Raw genomic sequence first — 23,791 nt, 5'->3', positions numbered from 1 at the left:
CATACCAGCTTTCAAGGAAGCATTCCAGTTCTGACTTCTTATTCTAGTTATCAGTAAAATGACACATTAGAATTAATAACGTTCACACCCAAGATCAATCTTTTAAGACCACATTGAAATCCTCAGGGTTTGACGTCAGTGTTTGGAAACATTCACTTGCAACAGTAGGCTGTTCACGAACATCAAGACAACAAGATAACTCATTCATTCATCTTCAACTTAAAAAAAAATGGCTAACTTGATCTCACCTGGACAATTCCAGAACCCACCTACAGCACATATATGTGACATGTTTAGCGGATATCAAAGTAAGATCTAAATTTTGACCTTTGACAAACCCATCCATCCATTTTCTATATCCACTTACTTCAATTAAGGGTCATGGTGGGCTGGAGCCTATCGAAGCAGTGACAGGGCGTGAGGCGGGGTTCACCCTGGACAGGACGCCAGTGTGTCGCAGGGCCCCATAGAGACAAACAAACACATTCACACTGACGGACAACTTAAAGATTCCCATTTATCTAAGTTGCATGTGGGAGGAAGCTGGAGAACCCAGAAGGAACTCATGCAAACACGGTCAGAACATGCAAACTCCACACAAGAAGGCCACAGGTGAGAATCAATCCCATGACCTTCTTGCTGTGAGGCAACAGTACTAACCACTAAGCCACCGTGCTGCCCGACAACAAGATAACAATTTTCAAAATGTTTAAAAACATGATTGTTTGAAATTTAAGGATACTTTTGAAGTCGAATACTATGCATTGTTCAACCCTTGCAGTTATTGTGTTTGAAAGTGTTGAAATCTGCACGTCTGCTCACGCACACATCAACCAACAGTTTGGTCTCTGCTAGAGTCCCTTGATTGAGAAAGTAACGACATGACGAATTGGAAGAAAAATGGTCACGTGACTCATGGTGCCACCTTGGGTTCCAAAATTGTGTTCACTGTTAATCTATCAGCAATCTTATTTATTTATTTGATGAAAAAGCTGGGTTGTTGTGCATTTGGATGCACAAATAAACACAACAAGGGCTTCAAGATGTACAGATTCCCTTTAATTTGATAGCACCTGTACCTGGATGTGTTGCTGCTGTATGTGGTTAAATGATTTTAAAAAACGTTGAAAACATTAAAGGTTCATTCAGTAGTTCAGTGCAGTTGGAACCAAAATGTCGCCATGTTCTGAGCTGACGCCACTCTCTCAATTAAGGCACTCTAGTCTTTGCAGCAGGTGGACTGAAACTCTACAGGTTTGAGTTCTGCACTCTGTCCGCTGAGAAAATCACACCTGTCATGTCCACCAGGTGGCAGCAAAGTGCACAGACTGAACACATGAGAATGTATTGTCTTTTTGCACTGTTTCAGCCGTAGTTGTGTGTGTGTGGGGGGGGGGGTTATTGGTGCTTTTGTTTTATTTTTTGTTTGTTTGTTTTTTCTTTTCCTATCCAAATATTTTCAAAAAAATCTGATGATGAGGAGATGGTGAAATTACCATAAATTGTAATTATCAGTGGCTCAATTGCAAAATGATTAACTGAAATCAAGTCTCAGTGGCTTGAAGCTGTAAATAATGTCAGCGTCTGCTTGGTAACTTGCGACCTTTTTGCACATGATGCGTTCTTTAGGCCCAAGCGGAGCAAAAGGTGAGAAAGGTGACAGAGGAGAGAGAGGCTCAAAGGGGGACCGAGGCACCCCGGGGCCAAAGGGGGATCCAGGTTTGAGCTCTGGCTCTGCTTTCTCCTCACAAGCTGGAGAACGAGGACAGAAGGTAGAAAAAATGGACTGATGCAATCCCCAATTTACAGAATAATTACTTCTTCATCTAAAATGTTCTCATTTTCCCCCCCATTTTTCAGGGTGAAAAAGGTGCGAAGGTAAACCATCAAATCAGCTGAGAGTCATCAAGCCAACACGTTGCTTTTGAATTGTTAAGATATTTCTCTTAGTTTGCTTTATTTTGGAACAAAAATGTCAGGAACAAAAAGTAACTTGATATAGTGGGTTCAGAGGTTGGGATTTGTTCCATGGGGTGGCGCTGTCTGCATGCAGACTGGAATCATAAAAACAACTCTAACTCTGTAACTCTAAAAAGCCGTTTGTACTTTTACTAAATTTGTTCATACAGTTACTGAAAAACTGAAGAATGTTTGATCCAGCCTGAAATAGAAAATATAAAATTTGGGGTCTCGTCCAGGATAAGGGGCAAATCAGGAACATTTTGAAAGAATTTTGAAAAATGCTGTTTTCTCCAAATTGGTTTCTCATTAGACATTCGTAAAAAGATATTTTTAATTTATCTGTCAGCAGTATTTGCAATATTTTTCAGTACTGCAGTATTGCAGTATTTTTGGGATGAAAACATATAAAATAAAAACTAAGAAATCAAAGTTAGAGCCCGACCGATATATAAGTTGACTGATAATATCGGCCTACTGTCTCTGGAGGTTCTGGCCCATGTGTCCACTCAGTGCAGCCTCCTGTGGATGTGATAGTTGTGAGTGTGACATCATAAATCAGGTCTTCTAAGCGAAATCCCTGCATCTCCTCTACTCGCTTCAGAAACAGTTTTTTTGCTCCCTCACCAGGGTAGTTCTGGGTTTGGGTACCCTGGTAATAAAGGAGAGCGTGGGCCTCAGGGGCCTCCGGGGCCCCCTGGTCCTCCAGGACCTGCAGCTGAGGTGATCCATATTGGGGATGGCTCTGTTGTGCAGCAGGTGGCTGGACCCCCAGGGCCAGTGGGGCCACCTGGGCTGAATGGGGTGACAGGACCCCCGGGAGCTGATGGGGAGCCCGTAAGTGCGACCAAGAAATTTGTTTTAATCCTCAGTTTTTTTAACCTGTGTTTAGAAGCATGTGAATCATTCCATGTTTGTGATTGGTTAGGGTGATCCAGGAGAGGATGGAAAACCTGTAAGCTTCTTTTTCTTCAAACCTATTGAGATATGCTTATGAAGTCAGAATCAATCTACACAAGCTGAAGAATTGACAATGTCATGTTGTACATGCACAGGGACCCCCTGGGCCAGCAGGTATCCCCGGAACTCCAGGAACCCCAGGCCCAAAAGGGGACAAGGTACTACTAGTTTCTCAACAGTATTGTTTTTTGTTTTTCCTGAAGTGAATTGGATTTCGGAATTGATCCAGATCTGGAGACAATAAAAATATGACAAATGTACATTATACAGTGAGGAAAATAAGTATTTCAACACCCTGCGGTTTTGCAAGTTCTCCCACTTAGAAATCATGGAGGGGTCTGAAATTTTCATCTTAGGTGCATGTCCACTGTGAGAGACATAATCTAAAAAAAAAAAAATCCGGAAATCACAATGTATGATTTTTTAATCATTTATTCGTATGTTACTGCTGCAAATAAGTATTTGAACACCTACCAACCAGCAAGAATTCTGGCTCACACAGACCTGTTAAGTTTTCTTTAAGAAGCCCTCTTATTCTGCACTCTTTACCTGTATTAATTGCACCTGTTTGAACTTGTTACCTGTATAAAAGACACCTGTTCACACTCTCATTCAATCACACTCCAACCTGTCCACCATAGCCAAGACCAAAGAGCTGTCTAAGGACACCAGGGACAAAACTGTAGACCTGCACAAGGCTGGGATGGACTACAGGACAACAGGCAAGCAGCTTGGTAGAAGACAACGATCTCACTTTGTGGGGTAAGGATGATTCTGAGAAAGCTCAGAACTACACAGGAGGACCTGGTCAATGACCTGAAGAGAGCTGGGACCACAGTCACAAAGATTACATTAGTAACACATGATGCTGTCATGGTTTAAAATCCTGCAGGGCAGCAAGGTCCCCCTGCTCAAGCCAGCACATGTCCAGGCATGTTTGAAGTTCACCAGTGACCATCTGGATGATCCAGAGGAGGCATGGGAGAAGGTCATGTGGTCAGATGAGACCAGAATAAAGCTTTTTGGAATCAACTCCACTTACCATGTTTAGAGGATGAGAACAACCCCAAGAAAACCATCCCAACCATGAAGGAACATCATACTCTGGGGTGCTCTTCTGCAAAGGGGACAGGACTGTTGTGTGGGCCGCCAGAAGAGGAGGTACTGCTGGCCCACCACCAGAGGGCGCCCTGTCTGAAGTGCGGGCTCCAGGCACCAGAGGGCGCAGCCGCCTCACAGGAGCAGCCAGGGTGACAGCTGTCACGCATCACCTGCAACAGCTGTTACCAATCACCTGATCAGCAGGACCACGTCTCCACCTCTTTGCCGAGATATCGTTCTACCTGGAAGGTAACGTTCTCAGCTGACTGTGAGATCTTTTCAGTAACCTTTTGTGACTTTTGTGCATTATATAGCAGACTCTTTCCAATGAGAGGTGGAGGTAGTTTTCCTGCCGTGTGGATTGCTGGGTGTAAACGCGCCCACATTTAATTGTTTTTTTTTGTTCCTCGCCAGCAGTACCAGGTCCGACACGCGGAGGCAGTGGCCACCTGGGAGTTCGGGACTTGGCGGCTCCAGTATTCCCGGGGTCTGGTGGCGGAGGAAATCGTGTGGTTCCGGTTCTACTTTGGACAGACGTCTTCTATCTTCGAGCCTGCCCACACGACACCTTTTGTGATTTGGCTTTTTGTCTATTATTGTAATCTGTTGTGTTTGTTGTGCCCATTCACAACAGTAAAGTGTTGTTATTTGACTTCCTCCATTGTCCGTTCATTTGCGCCCCCTGTTGTGGGTCCGTGTACCTACACTTTCCCAACAGGATATCTCGGCCAACGTCATGGACCCCGAGGGGCGTCGACCGGCCGTTGAACGGCCAATGGAAGAGCAGGGCGCACAGGCATCTGTAGGAGGAATGATCGGTGAGTTGCAGCGAATCCTCACCGCTTTTACGGCTCGGCTGGATCTGATGACCGAGCAGAACGTCCTCCTTAACCGCAGGGTGGAGGCTCTCGCCGCGCAGGTGGAAGCGTGCCCTCAGGGCGCTGCTGCGGCTCCCCTCCTGTCGATCCTGTGCGCAATAGTGACGTTCCACAGGTCGTTCAACGACCCCTCCCACCTTCCCCTGAAGCATACATAAGCCCTCCAGAACCGTACGGGGGTTGTGTGGAGACATGCGCGGACTTTCTTATGCAGTGTTCGCTCGTCTTCGCACAACGTCCCGTCATGTACGCGACTGATGCTAGTAAGATAGCTTATGTGATTAATCTGCTTCGCGGCAAGGCACGCGCTTGGGCTACAGCGCTCTGGGAGCAAAATTCACGGCTCCTTCTGACATATGATGGGTTTGTGAGGGAGTTCAGAACAGTGTTCGATCACCCAAATAGAGGAGAGACCGCTTCAGCCGTGCTGCTGTCAATGAGACAGGGGCGCCGGAGCGCAGCTGCTTATGCAGTCGACTTCCGCATCGCGGCTGCGAGGTCCGGCTGGAATAGCACTGCCCTCCGCGCCGCCTTCGTAAACGGACTATCATTGGTCCTGAAGGAGCACCTGGTGGCTAAGGACGAACCGCGGGATTTGGACGGACTTATTGATCTCGTTATACGATTAGACAATCGGTTAGAGGAACGCCGTCGGGAGCGAGGCGAAGAACGTGACCGGATACGCGCCGCCCCTCTCCCTTCCGGGTTCGAAAAGGGGCCGCCCTCCCCACGCTCCACAGCCGCAGCGCTTTGTGGGGCAACAGCTCCCCCTGTTGACGTTGTTAGGGAAACGCACAGGGCCAAAATGGGGAGGCTGATCCGTGGAGAGTGTTTTCTCTGCAGCTCAACAGAGCACACACAGAGAGACTGCCCCAAACGGCCAAGACGTCAACACTCGCCCTTAGAGACTGGGCTAAGGGGGGGTCAAGACATTCAAGTGAGACACACACAAATTGCCACACGACTCCCAGTCACAATCCTGAGCGGGGATTTAACCCTTCAAGCCCGAGCACTGGTGGACACGGGGTCAGAAGGGAATCTGCTAGACAGCGGATGGGCAAAGGAGGTAGGGCTCCCTCTGGTGGCGCTTCCTTTGCCATTGCAGGTGCGGGCACTAGATGGCACCCTCCTCTCTTTACTCACACACAAGACACAACCAGTAACTGGTGGTGTCTGGAAACCACCGGGAGGAGATTGAGTTTTTTGTAACTCCTTCTACCTCCCGCGTGATTTTGGGCATCCCATGGATGTTAAAGCACAATCCCCGGATCGATTGGCCGTCTGGGGTGGTGGTTCAGTGGAGCGAAACCTGCCATCGGGTGTGTTTAGGATCCTCGGTTCCTCCCGGTTCCCAGGCTAAGGAGGAGGTCAAAGGCCCTCCCAATCTGACGGCAGTGCCGGTTGAGTACCACGATCTTGCTGACGTCTTCAGCAAGGATCTGGCACTCACCCTTCCCCCGCACCGTCCGTACGATTGTGCCATTGATTTGGTTCCAGGCGCTGAGTTCCCGTCCAGCAGGCTGTACAACCTCTCACGACCTGAACGCGAATCAATGGAGACCTACATCCGGGACTCATTAGCTGCCGGGCTGATCCGGAACTCCACCTCCCCGATGGGGGCAGGTTTCTTTTTTGTGGGCAAGAAAGATGGCGGACTTCGTCCATGTATTGATTACAGGGGGCTGAATGAGATTACGGTTCGCAACCGATACCCGTTGCCATTATTAGATTCCGTGTTCACCCCCCTGCATGGAGCCAAAATCTTTACTAAGCTGGATCTTAGAAATGCGTATCACCTGGTTCGGATCCGGAAGGGAGACGAATGGAAGACGGCATTCAACAACCCATTAGGTCACTTTGAATACCTGGTCATGCCGTTCGGCCTCACAAACGCCCCCGCGACGTTCCAAGCATTAGTTAATGATGTCTTGCGGGATTTCCTGCACCAATTCATCTTCGTATATCTAGACGATATACTCATCTTTTCTCCGGATCCTGAGACTCATGTCCGGCATGTACGTCAGGTCCTGCAGCGGTTGTTGGAGAACCGGCTGTTTGTGAAGGGCGAGAAGTGTGAGTTTCACCGCACATCTTTGTCCTTCCTGGGGTTTATCATCTCCCCCAACTCCGTCGCTCCTGATCCGGCCAAGGTTGCGGCGGTGAGAGACTGGCCCCAACCCACTAGCCGTAGGAAGCTGCAACAGTTCCTCGGCTTTGCAAATTTCTACAGGAGGTTCATTAAGGGCTACAGTCAGGTAGTTAGCCCCCTGACAGCCCTGACCTCACCAAAAGTCCCCTTCACCTGGTCGGATCGTTGCGATGCCGCGTTCAAGGAGTTGAAACGGCGCTTCTCGTCTGCACCCGTTCTGGTGCAGCCCGATCCTAGTCGCCAGTTAGTGGTTGAAGTGGGCGCCTCGGACTCAGGGATAGGAGCTGTGCTTTCCCAGAGCGGGAAGACCGATAAGGTCCTTCACCCGTGTGCCTATTTTTCCCGCAGGTTGACCCCGGCCAAACAGAACTATGACGTCGGCAATCGAGAACTCCTTGCGGTGAAAGAGGCTCTTGAAGAGTGGAGACATCTGTTGGAGGGAACGTCCGTGCCATTCACGGTTTTCACTGACCACCAGAACCTGGAGTATATCAGGACCGCCAAACGGCTGAACCCCAGGCAAGCCCGCTGGTCACTGTTCTTCGGCCGTTTTGACTTCCGGATCACCTACCGTCCCGGGACCAAAAACCAGAGATCGGATGCCTTGTCCCGGGTACATGAAGATGAAGTCAAAGCGGAGTTGTCGGATCCACCGGAACCCATCATCCCAGAGTCCACTATCGTGGCCACCCTCACCTGGGACGTAGAGAGAACCGTCCAGGAGGCCCTGGCACGAAGCCCGGACCCTGGAACTGGGCCGAAGAACAAACTATACGTCCCACCAGAAGCTAGGGCTGCAGTCCTGGACTTCTGTCACGGCTCCAAGCTCTCCTGTCATCCAGGGGTGCGAAGAACCGTGGCAGTTGTCCGGCAGCACTTCTGGTGGGCATCCCTAGAGGCCGACGTCCGGGATTATATCCAAGCCTGCACCACCTGCGCCAGGGGCAAGGCTGACCATCGCAGGGCATCAGGACTACTCCAGCCGCTGCCTGTGCCTCATCGCCCCTGGTCCCACATCGGCCTGGATTTTGTCACGGGCCTCCCGCCGTCCCAGGGTAACACCACCATCCTCACGATAGTGGACCGATTCTCCAAGGCGGCCCACTTCGTGGCCCTCCCGAAGCTCCCAACAGCCCAGGAGACAGCGGACCTCCTGGTCCACCACGTCGTCCGGCTGCATGGGATTCCAACAGACATCGTCTCCGATCGCGGTCCCCAGTTCTCCTCGCAAGTCTGGAGGAGCTTCTGCCGGGAACTGGGGGCCACGGTGAGTCTCTCGTCCGGGTACCACCCTCAGACCAACGGGCAAGCAGAACGGGTAAACCAGGAGGTGGAACAGGCCTTGCGCTGCGTGACTGCCGCGCACCCGGCGGCCTGGAGTACCCATTTGGCCTGGATCGAGTATGCCCATAACAGCCAGGTGTCTTCAGCCACCGGCCTCTCCCCTTTTGAGGTGTGTCTGGGGTATCAGCCCCCGTTGTTTCCGGTGGTTGAGGGAGAGGTCGGTGTGCCCTCGGTCCAGGCCCACCTACGGAAGTGCCGTCGGGTGTGGCGTGCCGCCCGTTCTGCTTTGCTAAAGGCCCGGATGAGGGCAAAAGCCCATGCAGACCGTCGGCGGACCCCGGCCCCTGCGTATCGGCCAGGGCAGGAGGTGTGGTTATCCACAAAGGACATTCCCCTCAAAGTGGACTCCCCCAAGCTACAGGACCGTTACATCGGCCCCTTCAAGATCCTTAAGGTCATCAGTCCAGCCGCAGTGAGGCTTCATCTTCCGGCCTCACTGCGGATCCATCCTGTGTTTCATGTATCCCGTGTCAAACCGCATCACACCTCACCCCTCTGTACTCTGGGTCCGGCACCGCCTCCTGCCCGGATCATCGATGGCGAGCCGGCTTGGACTGTACGCCGGCTCTTGGATGTCCGTAGGATGGGCCGGGGCTTCCAGTATTTGGTGGACTGGGAGGGGTACGGTCCCGAAGAACGCTCCTGGGTGAAGAGGAGCTTCATCCTGGACCCGGCCCTCCTGGCCGATTTCTACCGCCGCCACCCGGACAAGCCTGGTCGGGCGCCAGGAGGCGCCCGTTGAGGGGGGGGTCCTGTTGTGTGGGCCGCCAGAAGAGGAGGTACTGCTGGCCCACCACCAGAGGGCGCCCTGTCTGGAGTGCGGGCTCCAGGCACCAGAGGGCGCAGCCGCCTCACAGGAGCAACCAGGGTGACAGCTGTCACGCATCACCTGCAACAGCTGTTACCAATCACCTGATCAGCAGGGGTACATCAGCAGGACGACGTCTCCACCTCTTTGCCGAGATATCGTTCTACCTGGAAGGTAACGTTCTCAGCTGACCGTGAGATCTTTTCAGTAACCTTTTGTGACTTTTGTGCATTATATAGCAGACTCTTTCCAATGAGAGGTGGAGGTAGTTTTCCTGCTGTGTGGATTGCTGGGTGTAAACGCGCCCACATTTAATTGTTTTTTTTTGTTCCTCGCCAGCAGTACCAGGTCCGACACGCGGAGGCAGTGGCCACCTGGGAGTTCGGGACTTGGCGGCTCCAGTATTCCCGGGGTCTGGTGGCGGAGGAAATCGTGTGGTTCCGGTTCTGCTTTGGACAGACGTCTTCTATCTTCGAGCCTGCCCACACGACACCTTCTGTGATTTGACTTGTTGTCTATTGTTGTAATCTGTTGTGTTTGTTGTGCCCATTCACAACAGTAAAGTGTTGTTATTTGACTTCCTCCATTGTCCGTTCATTTGCGCCCCCTGTTGTGGGTCCGTGTACCTACACTTTCCCAACAAGGACGACTGCACTGTATTGAAGGGAGGATGGATGGGGTCATGTATTGCGAGATTTTGGCAAACAACCTCCTTCCCTCAGTAAGAGCATTGAAGATGGGTCATGGCTGGGTCTTCCAGCATGACAGTGACCCCAAACACACAGCCAGGGCAACTAAGGAGGGGCTCCGTAAGAACCATTTCAAGGTCCTGGAGTGGCCTGGCCAGTCTCCAGACCTGAACTCAATAGAAAATCTTTGGAGGGAGCTGAAACTCCAAACCTGAAAGATTTGGAGAAGATCTGTATGGAGGAGTGGACCAAAATCCCTGCTGCAGAGTGTGAAAACTTGGTCAAGAACTACAGGAAACATTTGACATCTGTAATTGGAAACAAAGGCTACTGTACCAAATATTAACGTTGATTTTCCACAGGTGTTGAAATACTTATTTGCAGCAGTAACATACAAATAAATTATTATAAAATCATACATTGTGATTAATGGATTTATTTTTTTATTTTTATTTTTTTTAGATTATGTCTCTCACAGTGGACATGTACCTAAGATGAAAATTTCAAACCCTCCATGATTTCTAAGTGGGAGAACTTGCAAAATCGCAGGGTGTTCAAGTACTTATTTTCCTCACTGTATGTCCCACTGGTTGCCATGTTATATATAGTTTGTTGAAACAGCTCCCCACCATCGCTTTTGAGGACAGAGGACTGCTTGGTTATGGCAGAGTAATGTGTTACATCTGATTATTTCCAGGGTGAGCGTGGAGAGGGACAACCCGGCCCTCGTGGCCCTCCAGGTCCACCAGGACCTCCAGGACATGTCAGTGGCGACCATCCAGTAGGTCCACAGTTCACACAATGTTATCTTTCAGTTTGTTAAGACATACAGCTGACTGGTCTTTGTTGATCTTTATCACTACAGACATTTGTTGACATGGAGGGCTCAGGATTCCCAGATTTAGACAAAATCAGGGTACAGTATATGCACTGAGTTGTCCGAAAACATGTTAAAATCAGCCGTTGTACAACTTGATCAATTTGAGTTTTCTTGTATAGGGTCCTCCAGGCCTTCCAGGTCCCCCAGGTCCTCCTGGACCTCCTGGTACTTCAGTGGCATTGACATCTGATGGTGTAGTAGCCTTTGGACCTCCTGGACCACCTGGACAGGACGGAGCACCTGGTCTACCAGTGAGAGCTGTTTCACTCAGTAAATGTGTAGAATGATTCCAGTCTTCCACATATTGATCAGTTTTTGTGCATCTTATCTACTACTATAGGGACCTCCTGGTCCCCGTGGGCCACCGGGTCCACTTGGTTCCAGAGGAGAGAAGGTGAGATCAAAGAATGAGTCTGGGGTTTTGAAACACTTTGTGGTTTTATCAGTTTGGTCAATGGATAGTTTCAAAATTAACATTTAATGAGTGCATAAAATAATCAACTGTCACATACAGTTTGGGACATACGTTTGCATACACCTTGGCAAAAAACATAGTTACTACTCATATTTTAAACTGATGGGATTATTATAAAACCTTCCAGATAACTACTTGGAAAAATTTTGGTTTTTCCAGTTTTCCAAGATTTTTCTGATTTTTGACCTTGAAAATTGAATCAATTCTTGCCTGTCAGGATGTCAATCTTCAGTAAAAAAAATTATTGGTGATATACAAAAAATTGTGGGCTCCAGGCTGTTCACAGACAAACAGACAAACAAACCAACAAACAAATGAAGTTGGTGGAGGTAATCAAGGTCCCAGAGTCTGGAGGAAGAGTGGAGAGACACAGAATCCAAGTTGCAGTCCAGTGTGAAGTTTCTACAGTCAGTGATGACTTGGGGCACCATGTCATCTGATGGAGTTGGCCCACTATGTTTTATCAAGTCCAAAGTCAACACAGCCATCTATGAGGAGATGTTAAAGCACTTCATGTTTCCATCTGTTGACAAGCTTTTCGGAGATGCTGATTTCCTTTTCCAGCACGACTTGCCACCTGTCCACAATGACAAAACTACTAGTAACTTGGTTTTTTGACCATGGTGTTGCTGCACACGATTGGCCAGCCAACGTGCCTGACCTGAACCCCAAAGAGAATCTATGGGGTATTGTCAAGAGGAAGATGGGAGACACCAGACCCAACAATACAGACGAACTGAAGGCCTCTCAGAAGGCTACCTAGGCTTCCATAACACCTCAACAGTGCCACAGGCTGATCACCTCCACGCCACATTGCACTGATGCAATAAATCATGCAAAAGGAGCCTCAACCAAGTACTGAGTGCATTTTCACAAAGTCAGCATTTCTGTACGTTTGAGAAATCTTTTTTTAAAACTGAACTTGTGAAATTTTCAGTTACGGTATGATTTTATTTTATTTTCATTCTTTCTTGTTAGAGCTGAAGGCCACAATTTTATTTTTTTTAAATACTTGAATCAGTTTATATGTGTTGTCTAGAATATATTAAATTTTCACTTTCTGACAAAACTTACAAAAAAATAATGAACTTTTTCCATGACATTGTAATTTTTTTTAGATGCACTTGTACTTAAGGACCTCACTGAATAAAACAAGAGCAGGGGCAAACCAAAAAAGCAATGGCTTCCAGAGCTCAATTTTGGATCTTTACAAGTCAGGCTCCTCTTTAGAATCCACCTCAAAAAGACTGGTGGTACCACAAAAAAAGTACAATCTATTACACAAAATGCAAGAACCTTGTGACCATACAGACTTTCCATCATTGAGGAAGGAGTCTCAAATTAACACCTAGGAATTAGGGAACTGTTGTTTTGAAGGTACACCAGAACCTCAGGATCACAAGTAAGGAACTGATGGAGTTGGAGGCTCCATCATCACGGCCTAAAAGGTTGTTGACTATGAAGGAAGCCATTAATCAGAATTAGACATTAGAAAACTTGACAGGTTTAGAGAGGATCACCAGAATGAAGGCTAAACCTTTTATTAGTGTTAGTTTTGGACTGATTGCTTCCTCTTTGGTCACCGGCCTTTTAGGTCCTAGTGAGGGAGCTCTCTGTTTAAGGTGGACAATGTCACATTTCCATCTGATGTCTCCAACTGCTTTACCAGTTCCATCAGTGGATCCTGGGTGTTGCGTCAGGTTTCCTTTCTCAACAGTGTAAAGTCTGTATGGTCTCAAGCTTTATATATTTTTGTACTATAGTTTGTATAGTTACTCTTGGCACCAGGAGTCTTTTTGAGATGGGTTCTGAGAAGGTGCTTGACTTGTTGAGATCTAAAATTTACTCTAGAATTCTTGACTAACTTCTTTTGATATTCCTAAGCGCTGGATGTACTGGTTCTATAGTTAAGATCTTAGATTCACCTAACCGTTCCCAAGTAATCCTAAATTATGCCCGTTAGTCATTAAGAAGGTTTTGCAAATAATTACGTCCTTGGAGGACGTAATAAAATTATTGGCGTTTATTTATTTGTCTGTCTGTCTGTTAGCAGGATTACTTCAAAACTACTGCACGGATTTTGACAATTTTTTTACCACAGATAGATATTAGGCCATGGAAGACTCCATTAAATTTTGGAGGTAATCCAGATCCGGATTCTGGATAAATAATTCACTTTATATAGACTTTGAAAGATTATGTCAAAACTACTTCACAGATTCTTACCAGATTTGCTCCCGGTGTGTAGTGGGCACCTTGCTTGGCAGCAGCCTGACTTTGGGGTGAATGTGAGGCATCATTGTAAAGCGCTTTGAGCATCTGATGCAGATGGAAAAGCACTATATAAATGCAGTCCATTTAACTACTTCACAGATTCTCACCAAATTTGCACCACAGATAGATATTAGGGTATGGAAGACTCCACTGAATTTGGGAGGTGATCCATAACCGGATTGAATGTAAAGTGATGGCCCACTGATATAAATCTATAGTGTAACTATGACCATTAAATAACTTCATGCGAAAATAGATTTAACACACATTACTTGTTAACGTCTGAAGTGTGCGGTTGACTTTGAAAGTTTTTAGCCAAGGTGTATGTAAACCTACGCTCCTAACTGTATGTCACAGAAGTTGGACTGTCAAGGTTTAATGCAAAATTTCAAACCTATTTAACTATAAATGGTAAATAAAAGTGGAACAAAGCTCGAGCCCTTCAAATCACTTGGAAAGTAAAAATATCAGTACTTTCTGGGAGTAGGTTCTCGTATGTGAGCACAGGCTGCTTTATATTGTTGGCAATGTAACGTCTCGTTTTGTCCAGGGTGACTGTGGTGAACTCGGTCTGCCTGGAGCAGTTGGACAAAAGGTCAGATGTTATTATATATATATATATATATATATATATATATATATATATAAACCCAAAATTATGTGTTGAAATATTTGACAGGAGATAATATTTGCTCCTCAGCCTAAGTGTGAAATACATGCAGATATATTTTCTCATGTTTTCTTCTTCCAGCAGTACTCAGATTTTTTCTCAGGCCTCTTCTCTTACTTTACTTCATCTCCTCCGGTGTGTAACGGGTCGCAGGTATTAGGTCTCTGCTTTGGTGATTTCTCTATCCTCGGTTGTCATTTCTTCACTAACCCTGTTTGTACATCTGTCTGGCTGTGATTACTACGATAAAAAGTCAAGTTAACCTTTTTTTTAACATCTTTAAAACACTGTGTGCTGCACTCACCTTTGATAGTCTTGTTGTTGTGCAGTAAATCCATTTTTCCACAAAGTGTTGAAAAAGAAATCGATGGGTATCAATGGGGCACCTGTGATTGAGCTATAAACAAACTCAAACTGCAGTTTTAAGGTTTGGAATGTAGCTATTAACACAACCTGGACTTCAAAGTAGAATTTTTTTTTTTCTGCTTTTGGGTTCCACCTTAAAATGATCATTCCTGAACGAGGTACTGTGCATCCGAAAAGTATTCACAACGCTACACTTTTCCACATTTTGTTATGTTACATCCTTATTCCAAAATGAAGTTGATTCATTTTTTCATTCAAAATTCTACTCACAACACCCCATAATGACAACATGAAAAAAGATTATTATTATTATTATTATTATTATTATTATTATTATTATTTTGCTAATTTATTAAAAATAAAACTAAGAAATCACGTGTACATAAGTATTCACACCCTTTGTTCAATACTTTGTTGATGTACCTTTGGCACCAATTACAGCCTGAAGTCTTCTTGAATATGATGCCACAAGCTTGGTGGACCTATATTTGGGCAGTTTTGCCCATTTAGCTCCATCAGGTTGGATGGGGAGTGCCGGTGCACAGATATTTTCAGATCTCTCTAGAGATGTTCAATCAGATTCAGGTCTGGGCTCTGACTGGACCACTCAAGGACATTCACAGAGTTGTCCTGAAGCCATTCCTTTGATATCTTGGCTGTGTGTTTTGGGTCATTGTCCTGCTGAAAGATGAACCATCACCCCATTCTGAGGTCAAGAGCTCTCTCAAGCAGGTTTTCATCCAGAATGTCTCTGTACATTGCTGCATTCATCTTTCCCTCAATCCTGACTAGTCTCCCAGTTTCTGCTGCTGAAAAATATCCTCACAGCATGATGCTGCTACCACCATGCTTCACTGTAGAGATGGTGTCTGGTTTCCTCCAAACATGGCACCTGGCATTTATGCCAAAGATTCCAATCTTTGTTTCATTTTGTTTCACATGGATTTGAGAGTCCTTCAGGTGTCTTTTGGCAAACTCCAGGTGGGCTGCCATGTGTCTTTTACTAAGGAGTGGCTTCCCTCTGGCCACTCTACCATACAGGCTTGATTGATGAATTGCTGTAGAGATGGTTGTCCTTCTGGAAGGTTCTCCTCTCACCACAGAGGAAAGCTGGAGCTCTGACAGAGCGATGTTCCCATTCTAGATGATGTAACAGTTGTGTTTGATTTACATTTTTCTGTCTGGAAGTGGTTCTAAGCCTTGCTTACAACATATAATCTGATGATATTTTAATAAATTGAATATAGGGAGTATTTACTAAGTGCACATCCGTGCTAAGTAAAGTGACAGGAACAATCAGTCATTTGTGGCTGAATTTCTTCACGTTCTGTTCCACTGATTTTGAACAGAAGTTTGTCACCATTGTTTTGTTACAATTTTAAGTGTACAATGGATTTTGTTTTTAACTCTTGAATAGTTGCGCTGATGACTCCTATTCATTAATTTTCTGCAAAATAAAAAATTTTTTGAATTTTTTTCCCCACAATTAAAAAAATTTGCATATTTGTCAAAGGTGAATACAACAATCAAAGGCTTAAATACTAACAGTGTTTTAATATGATGAGTTGTGTGTGTGTGTTTTTTAATAAGCATGAACATGTCAGAGATGATTTGCTTATATACTGATGGTTTCAATTTTTTGTGTCCTTTCACTTTAAGCACAATGTCTCAACTGTCACTCATCTGCATGTCACATTTTGAGTTTTTATTCTTTTAACTTTCTGTCACATCAGATTATTTTGCTAACATAAAAAAAACCCTTCATGTCCAGATATATAAGGCCCTAATTTTAACTGAACCACTACCTTTTCTGCATTTCCCAGGGTGCACAGGGTGATCAGGGACAGCCAGGTCAACCGGGGCAGACTGGGCTGGCAGGGCTGCCGGGTCCGATGGGACCTGTTGGACCCCCAGGTCCTCCTGGACCACCAGGGCCAGCGTACCGTGTTGGTTACGTGAGTACAGGCTCAATACATATGTGTTCAGAGAACGGATCAGAAACTTCTTACATCATTATAGGCAATAAGGTTATAATTTTCCCCATGCGTGTTGTGTGATTTTTTGATTTTTGACATGTTTCTTAAGAATAGGTGTAAAACTTCCCTGAAAAATGTGTTACGATATTTAAGGTTATAACTCCCAGAGACTATAACAGTACTGCAGTGATTAAACTTAATATTAGAAGACATAGTAGTACCACAAAGGCAGTACAAGTGTTGTATTATCACAAAAGACAAAGTGTGAGAAAAATGAACAACAAAATAATTTGGTCGTCATATTTTGTTGTGTTTTGACTGCATTTATTTAATATTCAGCATCACTGTAAGAAGAATTTACATTTTTTAAAATTCACAGGAAATGAAAACATCATTTGAGATTTTTAGTGCAAATCTCATCCTGAAAATATGCCGTGATTTTAATGTTGCATCACAATGCCTCATTCAGTTCTTTGTACAAGAGCGATACTTTTTAAATCACATTTTGTTTATCTTGCAACAGCGAGAACACTCAATGGTTTTGTTTCACGGTGTAATACATAACATTTTAATCGTTAATGTAGCAGTCAACAACCACTTTCTTTTTAAAGATTTAATGCTGCAACACTCCCTCTGTATGTGTGGAAGTCAAGCTTTTTTGTTCCTTGTTTTCATCATCAGTGCATGTGAGTCCACACAGCACTGTGCAAGACGGTGGACAGCAGCAACGTTCGACAAACCAAAACCCCCCAAGAAACCTCGTTCAGAGTCTAAAAATGCCTGTGACCAAAAATGTGGTTGAACAGGAGGCAACATAGGTCTGGTTTTTCCCACATGCAGAGAGGCCTTTGAGCTACATAAGGACTCCAGCTATCCAAACAGAAGCCAGTGGTTTAGTCTGAGATACCAGCCCTAAAATACAACATCTAGTGTCATGAAATAATTTACAGGACCTTTTTAAAAGGGGTCATATTGTGTGAAGTCACGTTTTACTCTACTTTGTGGAGTTACTGTAGTTTCTTGTCCCACTGTTCTTCAACTGCGCATGTAAAAATGCCTCTACTGTGTACAAAATTTCAACCTCAAACATCTTGTATTGGAGTTGTGTGACATATGTCATGGAACTCCATATCAGAACCCCCGTTCGCTCTGTGAGACACGCCCACCTACATTGTGAAATCACTCCTGCTTCCCTTCCTGCTGATGAGTTGTGGAATATGTCACCAACAGTGATGAGTTTTTTTTCTCTAAGGTGTTGGGACAGACGGGTTTTGTTGTGGCGGGTCTTCATCTCAAACCCTGTGCTGCTCTGTCCACAGGGGGACCAGGAGGATGATGAGGTGCCCAATGGCTTACCTGGCCTCAGAGGTCCACCTGGACCACAGGTACCCTGTTAGCCAGTCCTGTGACACATCAGTGTTTGTGCACCGCCTCATTCTTCTCTATCATTTGTTCCAGGGTCCACCTGGTGTTGCAGGCCTCCCGGTGAGTACCATGTTAGAACGACCTGGCCGTCTCTGTAAAAGGTTGTCACATTGTAGCTCAGCTGTACCCCCCCCCCCAACATCTTCTTGCTTGGTGGACATTTAGCAGAATCACTCAGGCAAAGATCTAGTATCTATTTGGACTTTGAGTCATCCTGCTAAGAATAGCTCAAACCGCACTACCACAATCTGTTTTTTGGTCAATTGTTATTCGTAGGGTAATCCAGGACTCCCAGGTGTTGATGGAGAGAAAGGAGCAGAGGGACCGCCGGGACCGGAAGGAATCGCAGGCTTGGATGGGTTACCGGGACCACCAGTACGACACCAAGTTACCTGTGTTGTTTGTGGTTACGTTTCTTGAAAAAGCATATGTCAAAAAATAACATTTATGTTGCTTTTTTTAAGGGTGAAAAGGGAGAAAGGGGACAGAAAGGAGATATGGTGAGTTTTTGTGTTTTTTGTGTGTTTTTTTTTTTTAGACATTTTACCTTCACTTCAAATCTTTGCATAATTTATTTCCACCCTTGAAAAATGTCAGCTACCTATTTTATAAAACTACCCAATACCCAATTTAGAGCCCATGGATCCCCATGGGCAACATGATGGGGTATAAGACACTTTATTTAAAGCATTTGGCATGGAGGTCTCCCCCGTTTCTCTCTAATGCTCATCAAAGCGGGTACAAGAGCAGGTAGCTGAGTTGACAGGAAGTTGCCCTGTTAATATGTATATCTGGGTTTGAATCCCGTTCACACTACCTGTCTGTGTCCTTAGACAAGGCACTTAAGTTACATTGTCTCAGTCCACCTACCTGTCAATGGGTACCGGCCTTGGCTGGGGAAGTAACCTGTGTTGGCCTGGTGTCCTGTCCAGGGGGAGTCATAGACTCTCATCCACTTCAACCCACAAAATCTAGAGATAAGCACAGGCACCAATGGACCTCAGGGTCTATATAGGACTTACTTCTTCTTGCACACTTAGTCGAGCAGCCGGGGAGCACACAGAACTCTATGTTCTATGTTCTAGAAGTTGGCATTGTGAGCTTCTAGAAAGGCATTTATATCATCAGTGACATCACCATCTATGTCACAAATGCCACAAAAACATTGACAACATTCATTTTAGGGTGTCATGCCAGGTTGTAGTTCAGGTAATTCTCAGATGGTGGCCGCAAGTACCGTGGATTTGTGCATAGGTCAGAACGTTGTCCTGGTGGAAGAGTACCAGCATCAGTGAACTTTTTTTGCACCAATTCTTCTGCCATAACATTCTCAAGAGAGCAGTGCAGTGTGCCCCAGAGAAAACTGTGATCTTTTTGCAGTTCATCCACCAGCAGCAACCCCAAAAGTGATAAGATTACCTTGTGATGTGAACCTGCTTTTGAGCCAATCCAACAAACTTTGAGATCCAGTTTGGTCGTTTCATTTGGAATTCATGGTAGATGTCATAGATACGTTCCAGGTGCTTTGCTGTTTTGGCCAAGGTGATTTCATGGACATGTCCAATAGTCTTCTGTATGGTGACAGTGGCGGGTCTTTGTGAAGAGAAGACCCCCCCGCCTCCCACCCCATCACCCCTACCTCCTATTTGACTTTGACAAACCACTTCTTTACCAAGATTGGGTAAGAGTGTTCCCTATAGCCACCACAAAAAAAAAACTACTTAGACTGGAGTAGAAACGACTTAAGGACATCAGAATTTTGTAAGAATTGTTGACTTTCAAAGGTCATTTATCTGGACAAGTAAACCAAGAGAAATTGTCGATGTTGGACTGTGTAAACATTCAGAGCTAAACTGTACAGCTCTTCTTCTTGTACCATCAGTTACCACCTTAATCACTTACAACAAGAAGAAGAACAAGTGTTGCATAGACATTGCTTGTCCCAAGACTCCATAGCATGAAGCAGATTTCAATTCAATTTATTTCATTTACACAGTGCCAAATCACAACAAACCTGCCTCAAGGTGCTTCACACAAGTAAGGTCTAACCTTACCAGAGGAGAGTGTATGACTCCAGGACAGGATGTCAGTCTGATGCACGTTTACTCAGACAGGTGAGGCCAGTGCCCTTTTATTGGGTGGACTGAAACAATGCACATGAAGTGTCTCGTCCAAGGACACAAACAGGAGGTGTGACTGGGAATTGAACCCAAGTCAACACATTGGTAGCCAACCTCCTTATCTCACTGAGCTACCTGTGGTGCACCTAGAACTTATAGAAATATAATTTTCTCAGTTTATCAGGATACATTTCACTACTCTACGCATGTTTGTTTTTTTTTTTTTGTGGGTCTTCACAGGGTCTACCAGGTCGTGATGGTGTGCTACCTGGACCTCCAGGTCCTCCTGGACCTCCAGGCCAAGTCATTTACCAACCAACAAGCGACGTGAGTGGAAGATGATGTCATAGATCCTGAACATGCATACTTAAATGAACCCACAGTGCAGCCTAAAATTAACCTTTCATTCACTAAATCACTCATTCATCACGTCTCTCTGATTTACTCATTCATTAAAAGTCACTGCTTGCTGGATAACTTGTTCACCTGCGTACTAACAAGCTAACTTTGTCTTGCTATAGTACAACGACGTTTACTGGAATGAAGGGCAGGTGAGTGGACACACCCCCCTGGTAACTCATTAACCACTTTACCCATGTGGAGCTGGTTACCGAAGGTCGAACCAGCAACAGCACAGTTTTCACATTTCCACACGTCTTGGCAACAGATTCTGTATTTGCTAAATGTATCACACAGAGTCTGAAATCACACGAGGTCTAAACCACGTGAGAGTGGGAATTAGATTTTTTTTGGACCCGGGGGAGATTCTATCCAAACTAGATGCAACTATATTTCGAACCAATTTAGACTGGATTAAAATGTGGTTCCACCAGATTGGAGCAGGACGGATCGTTACAGGTGCGTCCTGTCTGATCACTTTCATTATGTCATGTTGGTGCATGTTAGCTTCTCTTCTGCACCAGAATGGCACAGATTCATAAACAAGTCAAGCTGGAAATAAGAATACAGTTTTATTTTGTCTGGATTGTTGCCATGGTTATTCATGAGCATCTCTGCTCACCTTTGCATTTCTTTCCCAAGTAACTAAACAAAAACTGTCAGGACGGGTTTATAATGAAGTCCATCCGTTGGGTTTCCAGTTTAAACAGGACGGGACAGATTTATACACCTTTGTTTTGTTTGGATTTTTGTCATATTCATGTCCTGCTAGAGCATCTCTGCTCACCTCCGCGCTGTGCATCTTGCATTTCTTTGCAAAGTAACCAAATTAACATGGTTTTGTTTTGTTCCGGAGGATTTTAAATGAGATGGGCCGTTCCTATTTTTCAATATTTTAGCTTGCGCTACCAAATCGGAACGCAGTCTGAAATGTTGTCACATCTTCACAGTGTCGCTTTCTGTCAAATTCTATGAAGCTCATCCAAAAGGTTTTCCCTCACTTAAATCTGGAAGAACAAAGCTGTGCAGTATATACGTATATCATGATTCAGAGCGAGAATAAACACGGAGCAACTTTTTCATATCAGTGATGCCACCCCTGGCAAAAATTATGGAATCACCGGCCTCGGAGGATGTTCATTCAGTAGTTTAATTTTGTAGAAAAAAAAGCAGCTCACAGACATGACACAAAACTAAAGTCATTTCTGGCTTTAAGAAACACTATAAGAAATCAGGAAAAAAAATTGTGGCAGTCAGTAACGGTTACTTTTTTAGACCAAGCAGAGGGAAAAAAAATATGGAATCACTCAATTCTGAGGAATAAATTATGGAATCACCCTGTAAATTTTCATCCCCAAAACTAACACCTGCATCAAATCAGATCTGCTCGTTAGTCTGCATCTAAAAAGGAGTAATCACACCTCGGAGAGCTGTTGCACCAAGTGGACTGACATGAATCATGGCTCCAACATGAGACATGTCAATTGAAACAAAGGAGAGGATTATCAAACTCTTAAAAGAGGGTAAATCATCACGCAATGTTGCAAAAGATGTTGGTTGTTCACAGTCAGACTCTGTCTAAACTCTGAACCAAATACAAACAACATGGGAAGGTTGTTAAAGGCAAACATACTGGTAGACCAAGGAAGACATCAAAGCGTCAAGACAGAAAACTTAAAGCAATATGTCTCAAAAATCGAAAATGCACAACAAAATAAATGAGGAACGAATGGGAGGAAACTGGAGTCAACGTCTGTGACTGAACTGTAAGAAACTGCCTAAAGGAAATGGGATTTACATACAGAAAAGCTAAACGAAAGCCATCATTAACACTTAAACAGAAAAAAACAAGGTTACAATGGGCTAAGGAAAAGCAATCGTGGACTGTGGATGATTGGATGAAAGTTATATTCAGTGATGAATCTCGAATCTGCATTGGGTAAGGTGATGATGCTGGAACTTTTGTTTGGTGCCGTTCCAATGAGATTTATAAAGATGACTGCCTGAAGAGAACATGTAAATTTCCACAGTCATTGATGATATGGGGCTGCATGTCAGGTAAAGGCACTGGGGAGATGGCTGTCATTACATCATCAATAAATGCACAAGTTTACGTTGATATTTTGGACACTTTTCTTATCCCATCAATTGAAAGGATGTTTGGGGATGATGAAATCATTTTTCAAGATGATAATGCATCTTGCCATAGAGCAAAAACTATGAAAACATTCCTTGCAAAAAGACACATAGGGTCAATATCATGGCCTGCAAATAGTCCGGATCTCAATCCAATTGAAAATCTTTGGTGGAAGTTGAAGAAAATGGTCCATGACAAAGCTCCAACCTGCAAAGCTGATCTGGCAACAGCAATCAGAGAAAGTTGGAGCCAGATTGATGAAGAGTACTGTTTGTCACTCATTAAGTCCATGCCTCAGAGACTGCAAGCTGTTATAAAACCCAGAGGTGGTGCAACAAAATACTAGTGATGTGTTGGAGCGTTCTTTTGTTTTTCATGATTCCATAATTTTTTCCTCAGAATTGATTCCATATTTTTTCCCTCTGCTTGGTCTAAAAAAGTAACCATTACTGACTGCCGTAATTTTTTTTTTTTTTTTCCTGATTTCTTATAGTGTTTCTTAAAGCCAGAAAGTTGCCATTTGAAATGACTTTAGTTTTGTGTCATGTCTGTGATCTGCTTTTTTTCTACAAAATTAAACAACTGAATGAACATCCTCCGAGGCCGGTGATTCCATAATTTTTGCCAGGGGTTGTATATAACGAAGATTGCAAGAAATAACACGTCTGTCAGTGCATGTGGAAAATTTGCTGCTGCAACCTCACGGAGCAAACTGATTTAATGTCGACGCTGAACATTTGAGTTTTTAATTTCTTATGTCATTTTCTTTTCTTTAGGGAGCAGTTGGTATTCCAGGCAGAGCAGGATTCCCGGTATGTAGCGCAGCTGTAATGAAATCCAACCAATGCAACAAACTGTAAAGAAGCTACATGGTCATTTCTGCTGATGCAGGGACCTATGGGACCAAAGGGAGAAAAAGGAGATGGAGGTATTCCAGGTTATGCAGCTAAGGTAAGATAATTCACTGTAATTATCTTACACAGGAACACAGTGTGGGAGTTGGAGGATTGGGGTGTGTCAGTTTGTCGTTCTGTGTCATATTTTCATGTGACTCCATCCCAGATGGCTACAGATACAAAAGCAATATTGTTACTTTGTCTGTAGTTTTGTGCCTCACATTTTGTTTTGACCTTCAAAATGACTTTGATGTGGGACATTAAGATGTGCAATTTTGAGGAAAT

General features: G+C 44.8%; 1 protein-coding gene across 7 annotated transcripts in view; it reads left to right on the top strand.

Moving 5' to 3' along the window:
- The window catches only part of LOC117517175 (collagen alpha-1(XVIII) chain-like), a 114,937-nt gene that overhangs the window by 77,436 nt on the left and 13,710 nt on the right, over positions 1-23,791 (top strand). For 4 of the 7 annotated variants that reach the window (XM_034178146.1, XM_034178152.1, XM_034178129.1 and 1 more), the window contains 20 exons: positions 1,630-1,772; positions 1,861-1,878; positions 2,590-2,796; positions 2,888-2,914; positions 3,015-3,077; positions 10,586-10,669; positions 10,754-10,804; positions 10,888-11,019; positions 11,109-11,162; positions 14,068-14,112; positions 14,269-14,340; positions 16,377-16,508; positions 17,849-17,914; positions 17,988-18,014; positions 18,231-18,329; positions 18,419-18,454; positions 20,315-20,401; positions 20,596-20,625; positions 23,387-23,422; positions 23,502-23,561. In XM_034178146.1, coding sequence (XP_034034037.1) covers positions 1,630-1,772; positions 1,861-1,878; positions 2,590-2,796; positions 2,888-2,914; positions 3,015-3,077; positions 10,586-10,669; positions 10,754-10,804; positions 10,888-11,019; positions 11,109-11,162; positions 14,068-14,112; positions 14,269-14,340; positions 16,377-16,508; positions 17,849-17,914; positions 17,988-18,014; positions 18,231-18,329; positions 18,419-18,454; positions 20,315-20,401; positions 20,596-20,625; positions 23,387-23,422; positions 23,502-23,561 — 1,469 coding nt within the window. The remainder of the gene's footprint in view (positions 1-1,629; positions 1,773-1,860; positions 1,879-2,589; positions 2,797-2,887; positions 2,915-3,014; positions 3,078-10,585; positions 10,670-10,753; positions 10,805-10,887; positions 11,020-11,108; positions 11,163-14,067; positions 14,113-14,268; positions 14,341-16,376; positions 16,509-17,848; positions 17,915-17,987; positions 18,015-18,230; positions 18,330-18,418; positions 18,455-20,314; positions 20,402-20,595; positions 20,626-23,386; positions 23,423-23,501; positions 23,562-23,791) is intronic. The other 3 variants (XM_034178114.1, XM_034178138.1, XM_034178121.1) reach the window with 3 other exon arrangements.

This window comes from Thalassophryne amazonica, chromosome 1, assembly GCF_902500255.1.
Source record: "Thalassophryne amazonica chromosome 1, fThaAma1.1, whole genome shotgun sequence".
Lineage (NCBI taxonomy): Eukaryota > Metazoa > Chordata > Actinopteri > Batrachoidiformes > Batrachoididae > Thalassophryne > Thalassophryne amazonica.
Note: the sequence above shows the minus strand (reverse complement) of the source record. Positions and strands in the feature narration are given on the sequence as shown.